General features: G+C 34.6%; 1 protein-coding gene across 1 annotated transcript; it reads right to left on the bottom strand.

Moving 5' to 3' along the window:
* Positions 1-8,506: 8,506 nt before the first annotated feature.
* LOC132360243 (large ribosomal subunit protein eL39) lies at positions 8,507-8,876 on the bottom strand. Its single transcript, XM_059915288.1, has one exon. It carries the CDS (start codon positions 8,815-8,817, stop codon positions 8,662-8,664), a length of 156 nt encoding a protein of 51 aa, XP_059771271.1. The 5' UTR covers positions 8,818-8,876; the 3' UTR covers positions 8,507-8,661.
* Positions 8,877-9,574: the final 698 nt, after the last annotated feature.

The raw sequence follows: 9,574 nt of genomic DNA, 5'->3' as shown, positions 1-9,574 counted from the left end.
AGGATCTAAGATCTCCCACAAGCTGTGCAGTGTGGCCAAAAAAAAAAAAGTTATCTTATTTTAAAACTTAACCATGTTTTTAGATCAGTTCTTGATTTGATTTTTCAGATTTTCACCTACTCTCTTTCTTCCTCTTCAATATGATATCACCATGTAAAGATATCATGGCCTTCATCTGAGGGTCAACTGGTGTAATTCTTTTTCCCGGATATATGTTGGGTGTTGACAGGGGACATGGCGTTGGTGGGCTGTTATCACAGATTGCCCTGCAGGTGCCCAGTAGTAAAGCTTGTGACTTCCTTCTCAAGTCTGCAGGGCCAAGTGGTCTCCAGGCTCTACCGTCCTTTCCATCTTGACTCTGCTGCTGAGGCAGAACTTGTAGAGACTCTTCTGTGACTTACACCTGACCCTCTGCCCAGGCAGTGGCTTAGCAGAGCCAAATCACACTCTCCCTCTGCCTATATATTTTACACATTCTATCACTGATTTTACTTTAATGTCATTGATCCCTGGGGTATATGTGGGGCAGGAGGACAGCTTTCAGGCAATCTTTTCCTAGAATACTAAATAAGAAGGAAAGCAGAATTACCTCTGTCCCTGGTATTACCCTCAGCCTATCTAACCCATCTCCCCTTTCTGGGACTTTGGAAATATTATCAAGATGTATGTTTTGGGGTTTGCCTCTCTTATTTTTATCCCATATATTTTCCTTCTAACTTGATCTTCTCTAATGAATAGCTATATTTTTTGGAAAGTATGGTATTGAGAATGACTGATTCTCATTCCACCAGCACTATTATCACACTGGGATGGGTTACTGGTCCGGAAGGATATCAAACAAAATAGTTTTGAAGCTATGCCACAATTCTGATTCAAGTTCCATCATCTTTGTGGCAATACAAACAAAAACACTATATTTTATAAATTTGACCATTAGTTATGTGTTGTGTGTGTATAAGCGGGGATGTAGTGGTGATTTCTCTTCTTTTTCAAAGATAAATGATGGAATTACAACTATTACATTTTTTGATTTTTTTTTTTTTTTTTTTTTTTAGTAAGGACGCACACTAAAACGAGGATTTATTCTATCAGTGAAGCAACGGGTTAAGCTCTATAAAGTTATAAATTTTTCCCATATAACTTTAGCCCTGGAAAACTAAATCACAATGCTGACTAGACACTAATGCTTAGAACTACCCTTTCTTCTCCCTCTTTGGTAATTGTGCTTTGTATCTGCTATGTTGTTCCCACACAGCTTGAATATCCACTTTGTAAGGTCAGTTAGAATGTAACCAATGTGACCAAGGGAGCATAGCTGTGGTAGGAATGGTTCCTAGTGGTGTAGGTTTTGTTTGTTGGCATGTGTTTTCTAGGCCCAGACCATAAGCTCTGATTATTTTATTTATCAATGGAAACTCTGTGCCAAAATTTGTCATATTTAGTCTAATGAGTCATTTTTTAACCTAGATGGTTTAGTTATTTGAGAACACTCCCACTCACATATCTTAAATTAAATGAATGAAAGCCATTCATTTAGTTATCACTTCTTTTAATGAATTCTTGCCATGGGAGAAAGAGGGAAGTAAACACATGTTAGGCAACAGTATGGCAAAGCAGAAAATGAGACATTCACAGATGAATTTGTGAGGAGGAGGGAGAAGGGAAAAATGATAAGAACACAGAAAATTCTTTTCTGTAGACTGAAAGGGGCTTGAGAGTAAGAAAATGGTTGTGGAAGCCAAGGTTTCAAGTTTAGTACTTGAATTGTACTTTCAAAACAACTAGAATTTAAGACTTTAAACTGTCTTACTACAAATATAATTTCAAATAAGTATCTCGAGCAGATATAACATAGTAGGTAAGGAAAACATAGTTGAATCTCTTGGCAACTAATTCACATTAAATGTGAAAAACAAAAATTTTGGATTCTCTGAAATCTGTGAGTCACTCCTTAGCTGGTTACTTGGGCCTGTTTACTATCTTCTACCCTGAATTTAACCAACTGAATTGTATCCTACGATTTAATCTTCTAAACCTTTTTCCATAGTAAAGTGAATTATCTGTGTGTAAATATATTAAGAAAATACTAGCTACCTACCTGTAGAAGCTAATATAATGCTTTCCACAATAGCATACCTTGAATGAATTTAATTTTCAGGATACCGTAATACTTATTCATGAGCATCTATCATGACAAGTATTTCACTAAGAACATTGTCACTGATTTTCTCAACAATATCTTGAAGTGACTATTATTATTCCTGTATTATATTTGGGTAAGCTGAGGCTTACCTAGTTTAGGTAGATTTCCCAGGAATGTACACACTTAGAGACAAATTCAGAATTCATTCTGAGTATCAACACTTCAGCTCTTTCTGCCTATAACTTTCTATTTCCTTCTTATTTCATTTCCTCCATAGAGAAGCAAATCAAGTCAATAGATTGTTTACCAAGGAAAAATGTTTCCATTTTGTGAATCATTTTGATACCATGGTAATTTCAACTTACCAACATCTCCATTGATTTTTCAGGTGGCTATCGCAAGAGTTTTAAAATGTTGTGATTCTTACTCTACACTATTTCAGTGTCTGTTGTCAGGATCATTGCTCTCTATTTAAATTCCCATGATCATAGAATTTAGAACCAAAAAGGGCCTTTGTTTTATTACAACCTAATAACCTAAGTTTATTTTTCATGGGGAATTGAGGTTCTTAAGTCAATAGAGAGATTCTTAAGTCAAGTATTCACCTTCAAATTCCAAGAAACAGAAAAGTTTCTCATATAATTTTCCTGTTTTTCAGGTCTAGATTAAGGAAAACAGTAATTTATTTTTTATTTTATTTATTTATTTTTTTTGGCCACACTGTGTGGCTTGCACAGATCTTAGGTCCCCTACCAGGGATCAAACCCAGGCCCCTGGCAATGAAAGTGCCAAGTCCTAACCACTGGACTGCTAGGGAATTCCCAGAAAACAGTAATTTCATAGCCTGGTCTTCATATGCTTCAGATATTTCTTGGATCCTCTGTAAGCACTTTTTTCCATTTCATGGTGATCTTCTGTATTTATCCCATTTATGACTTATAATTTCCCAGCATGAACTTGATATATCAAGATTAAAAATGTTCAGAGAGATGAATAACATCAATCCCAGAAATATGCCTCCCAATCAAATCATGACTCCTGTACAATGAAGCTCTTAATATTTGACTTTGGCCTAAATGCTGACATTTAGCTTTGTTTATTATTTCATACTTCTAGATCAGTAATTTTTGTTCAGTAAAAAAAGAGAACAGAGGCTCAGGAACTTCCTCACAGAAATAAGTCTCCAGGAATGTCAGTGGTTTAATAAAACATACCTAATATATTTCTTTGAATATAGACATAGTTTATATTCTATTTAGATATTTCATTTGTGTCTGTTTTGATAAGTTACATTTTTCTACATTTCTCTGTCATCTATTTCTTGGCTAAAATTTCTCAGCTGTTAAATATATCAACCTTTTCTGCTTTATTCCTTAATATATCTTGCATAGTTATTTTAAATTTCCTGTCATAATCCCAATTTATGAGTGACACATGGGTCGGCTTCTATTGACTATTTTTCTTCTTAAAGACTTAGGGAGGAGGATTCAGGTGTGTAGTTAATTGATTTAATCAATTATTTTTTAAATCTATAAATGGGTTTCTTCAATCTCAGTTCCAAATAAATCTGAATTATCGGTGGAGATTGTAATCCTCCAGATTTACATGCTCTTTTCCAAAACTCTTGAGTCAAAATCTCCACGAGCTGGTCCAGGCATGTGTGTTTTTAAAAATAAGGAAGAAAAGAAAAACTTTACAGATGATTCTGATGAATGTCAGTGGTTGAAAACCACTGTGCTAAATTAATGAGCTTAAATGACTTTTTAATACCAGTATTTGTGCAGTCATATACCTGTAACCAATACATATTTGAGGAGATTTTCTACCTCCAAAGTTCCATCCATCTGTGTAGACAGCAGTTTTCATTCTTATAAAATGAATTCCTTTAAATTCTATATTCTAGACTGATCTCCTCTGGGTTTTGACTGCTCTAATGGAATTTTATTTAAACTTATTTTATTTTACAATCTAGTTTTACAGACTCATTCAGATCCCCTCAAACCAAAGAAACTGCCTGAAAAAAACCTTCTATTTAAAACAGTTAAAGCCAATTGCATTTTATAATTTCTAATGAATACGGGGGGAAAAGTTAAGAATGAAACAGGGCTACAGAAGTAATACTTGTAGTTTGGCATTGTCAAACACTTTTCATTTTATTAATTGAAATGACCTCAAAAAATAGAACCAATGACTTTTGAGTTATGGACAGAATAAATTCTTTAATCTGAACAAACGCTAAGCTACCACCAGTAAATTGAGTTTATGTGCATAATGCACTAATAAAATCCACTGCTAAACCATGTTGAAACAGCTTTTATTTCATTATAATAGCAAACAATTCAAATTTTAAAATTTCAGCGCGGTTTCTCTGCATATATGTGCATGTAATTCTAGAAGGATAATTAAAACCATTTGCATTTAACAAAAAAATTAAGTGTTGCAATTATCTCATTAATATGGGAAAGTGTTCAAAACAGAAAATGAAGTATGGGAAACTTGCACTGAGAAAAACAAACAGCTGAATAATATTCAACAATCGACAGAGTGCTAGAAGTTGAGGGCACACGGGCTGTGACTGGCACACATGATTAGCAGAGAAGCATTGTCCCTTAAGGTCTAATTAGGCTCTCTATGCTGGGAGACAGAACTCAGTGCACATAATTATCCATTGTGTATTAATCTCTGTTTTGAATATTGCTTTTGTTGAATTTAATTATGCCTGGAAAATGAGAAGTGTTATTTCATCTGTGTGATCCTATCAAGTGATCATCAGCCAAGAAACACCAATATTTAAAAAGAATTGAAAAGCTGGGTGTAAAATTAGTTTTCAGAAAAATCTGATCTTTTGATGTCACAGTGTTTGAGCCTCTCCCCACTTCTGCCACCTTTTCTTTTTCCTAAGACCCCCTTGCGTGAGTGATCCATGTGTTTTGATCATTTGTTGTTTAGAGTTGGAAACTTCAGTGTGTCGCAATTCTGTGATCCAATATTAAAGGAGAGATATAAAAATTCTATCTATAAATGCTATTGTCTAATACACTGAAACACTCTTGTTACTTACTAGCTTCTGAATGAACCATGTTTTAAAAATTAAATGTCCTACAGAACTGAGAGCAAAAACAGAAAACAATAGTTTCCTAGAGTCCCAAGCAAAACAATGGCAGATTAATATTTCTGTGGAATTTAAAAAATCTCACCAAGGAATTTTCCTGCCTTAGGGTGTTCCAGCTTGTCCCCTTAGCATCATCTTTTTAAAAGAATAAACTAGAAAACATCAAAAAATATAAAAACAAGATTTATAAATAGCAGCCCTCCATGACTAGAAACAGTCTTTGTTCTTCAAGTAATAGGGAAACAGCTACCCAGGATTCAACTCTTGTTCCATTTCTATCAGAGAGCGGCCCACATATTTTTTAGAGAATTTCCATCCACACAGTCAACAAAAACCTCTACTTTTCCAATTTCCTAACTCCGGAGAAACAGAGCTAGATAGGTAGGTAGACAGATAGACAGATAAATAGATATCTCTTACAATGGACTGGCTCACATGATTATGGAAGCTGAGAAGTCCCATGATTTACCATCTGTAGACTGGAGACCCAGGAGAGCCAGTGGTACTTCAGTCTGAGTGTGAAGACCTGAGAACCAGGGGAGCTAAGGGTCTCATTCCCAGTCTGAGGGCAGACGAAAACCAATGTTCCAGTTCACGCAGGCCAGCATAGAGAGCAAATTCTCTCTTCCTCTGCTTTTCTGTTCTATTCAAGCCCTCAATGGACCAGATGGTGTCCACCCACATGAGGGAAGGCGCTCTGCTTTACTCAGTCTACCAATTAAAATGCTAATCTCATCTGGAAACATCCTCACAGACAGACCCAGAAATAATGTTTAGCCGAATATCTGGGTACCCTATAATCCAGTCAAGGTGATACATGAAATTAACCACCACACTTGACAAGCAACACGTTCAGTCAGATGAACAAACAACAAAAACTAAAGCAACCTCACTTTAAATTCTTATGTTTGATCAACCAGCACACAACTTGGAAGGTTTTCCTACAATCATACCAACGTAAAATCTGTTGTTTTATGTATATTTTCTCATTTTATCAGCCTACTGAGATTAGGCATATGATTTATGGGACTTTTTTATTATGTATATATGTGTGTGTTAATTTATTTACAATAAGCAGTGCCATATTTTACCTTTTCTGTAGAGATGATATTGAGAAGTATAATCTAAAAATCCAGTGAACGGTGGAAGGATTCATAAGTAGTAAATGCTGTGCTTCTTATTTTTAGATCCTATATTGTAGCAACTGAACTAGAAATACTTAACAGGCTTTTAAAAACTACTTTCCTTATTACCTGTATTATATCAAACTGTATAAACGTGATAGAGTCTGCCCCAGTGAGGCAGTCAATCTTGAAGTCCAGACCTGCTCACTTATATTAACTTCAGTTCACACCTACAGTCTATCTGCAATGATTTTAAACTCTACAAACATTTGAATGCTATTCACTGGGTTATTTTCTCAATCTTACTGGGCAGCATGATATTTGCAACAGGAAGAAAACAACAGACACATCAGTCTAGAGATGGATACAGTACTCATAGGTGCTTGGCTTATGGGTTCCTAAGTTGAACTTGGACATTTTGACTATTAGAATATGTATAATCATTACTAATCTAGCAATGGCCATACAAATCACATGAGGAAAAAAATTCATGCTAAGTATTATAGGACTCTTCTTTCCTCTTTCCCTCACAGTATTCTAAATGTTAAGTACTATCTGCTTATTTGATAATTTATACCCCTTTTTTCCAAACAAGGATTATAAAGGGCTGACAAGTAGTTTAAAAATAGTCAAGAGAGTAAATTATAACTTCAAAACAATCAGAATAGAAAAAAAGTTAAGGTAAAGTTAGAATAAAAATTAAAATGAAAAGTTAGGCCATAAATTCCTATGTACTGGCTGGTACTAGGCTATATTTCATTCATTCTTCTATTTATTTTGTTAAAATATACTAATATTTACTGAGGGATTTATTATAATGCAGTATTTATTATAATTCATTATAATGCAGAACAAAATATTCTTAATGGTCTCTTAAAAAAAACAAAAACAAAAACAGTGTTCCACTGAACTTTTTCCTAAAAGGAAATGTACTACTTGTTTTTTAATCTCTAGAAGCATCACAATTTGCAACTATTTTGGAAGTTATTATTAGTACAATAGCTTTTAAGGTCACCACATCATTACTACATGTTTAGTTACATGTTACTTTTTTTACAATGTTTTTGAACATCCTTTCAATCCACTTATTTATCACCCTTTTCACTACATATATTGCTAAGATTCTGAGGCTAAAGTTGTCTTTGCCTTCCTTCGTTTACAGAGATGAGCTAAGTTTCCTCCTCAGGGCCTGAGAAAGAAGCGGCTGCAATATAAACCTTGTGCATACTGAAAAGTTGGCAAAGTCTACAATGAAAGTGAGTAACTGTGAATAAAACAAGTAAAACTATATTTAATAACAATTGTTATTCATGATATCAACTACGCTAAAATTGGTTTTTTACTTAATTTCTTCTGGGAAATAGAGCCTTTTGAAACAAAGGAATTCTTCATTTGCACTGTTGTTATTGTCATTCTTGTTCTGTTTTCATCATCCTAAAAAAGAGTTGCTTTTCTTTTTACACATTTTAGATAGACATTACGTATTTATAGCTATGCCTGTGGCATCAACTACCTCAGTGACCTCAGTGATACCGATTCACAAGTTATTTCCTACCCATAAAGGTAGTGTCTGATTTTTTTCTTTGGAGCAGTGAAAACATTGAGAAGGATCTCCTTAAACCTAGTGATTCAAGAAGCTGAAGTTAATACCATTGAACAGATCAGGGTTTCAAAGGTAACAGTCCTTACTTGTTCAGAGCTGGCTTGAAAAGTTTAGGTTTGCTCTGAATGTCCTCACTGATAGCACAATAGTTCTCTTTGTTTTTCCTTACTGAGTGATTTACAGTCCTGATACCCTGATTCTATTCACACTGAGAAAATTTTAAATTTTATAATTTTGAATCAGGAGAAATATGTAGAAAGCAAAAAATCTTATTCTTTGCCAAGCTAGAGTCCCCCATTCTTGCACTCAACCACTCTTGCTGTCATCACGCATTATATTTTGATGGGAACTATCCAAAAATCTCCTCATCTCCCATTCCAACCTTCAAGAATAGTGTGAATTTTTTTGATTCTCTAAAAAGAAAGTAGAAAAATATTCTTTTTTCCTTCTATGATTTCAATTCTTTTTTCAAAGTGAACTTTATCCCAGTTCACTTTCTTTTTTTTTTTTTTTTTTTTTTTTTTTTTTCCAACAAAAGGTTCACATGTTTATTACTGAGCTACACAGTGAGCAGTGGTGAGGAAAGATCAAGAAAAGAGGAGAGAGCATCAAACACAGGCAGCTGTCCCAGACACTAGTGATGTTCTGATTATGTGTGCCACTTCATATGTGAGGCTCCTTATAGACCCAGCTTGGTTCTTCTCCAATGTCTTCTCTTAGAGTTGTACCTGATTTTATTACCAGTTTTCATTCGAATCCACTGGGGAATGGGACGATTCTGCTTTTGTTTCTTGGCCAGGAATCGTTTGATCCTGAAAGTCTTGTGAGAAGACATGACGAGGAGCAAATCCAACCGCACATAGGATGGCGGACAAGAGAAAAAGAGGAGGAATCGAGCGGAAGGACGTGTTTAGAAGCCCCAGTTCACTTTCTAACCTACCCTTGAGACCACCAGAGACATTTTCTAACTATGGACAATTCTTTTTCCATAAAAATTGTCCCTGCAATAGATACATAGAGAAAAGCCTAATATCCAAAACCCCGTGTCACCCGACCCTATATACCACATGATCCTCTGCTCTGTTGCATATACAATATAACTTTATGTAATCTATTTTCAGATTAATTCTGAGTATATATGTATATATTTTTCTATGAAATGACTCATATAAAATATATATTTAACTGTTTTATTTCACAGACATTTGTAAATTTTAGTTGGTTTATATTTATCATCCCAACTTGGTCAAACTTCTCTGGTATAGAACAGGAGTCTACAAATTTTTCCTGTAAAGAACCAAATAGAAAATATTTTAGACTTTGTGGCCCAATAGGCAAAATCAAGGATATTATATGGGTACCTATATAATAACCATTTAAAATGAAATCATTTAAAATTTTTAAATCCATTCTTAGCTTGTGGGCTGTACAAAAATAGGCAGTTGGCTGGATTTGGTCCATAGCTACAGTTTGATGACCCTGATACAGAATCTTGTAACACTGTATACTTCTTATTCATGCATTTGTCACAGCTATATGCAAATGTAAGTAATTACTTTCTTTCCTTGCGGGATTCAGTCTCCATGAACTTG

This window comes from Balaenoptera ricei, chromosome 2 (assembly GCF_028023285.1).
Source record: "Balaenoptera ricei isolate mBalRic1 chromosome 2, mBalRic1.hap2, whole genome shotgun sequence".
NCBI classification, from domain to species: Eukaryota; Metazoa; Chordata; class Mammalia; order Artiodactyla; family Balaenopteridae; genus Balaenoptera; species Balaenoptera ricei.
The sequence above is the reverse complement of the archived record's forward strand: the minus strand, read 5'-3'. Positions and strand labels throughout refer to the sequence as shown.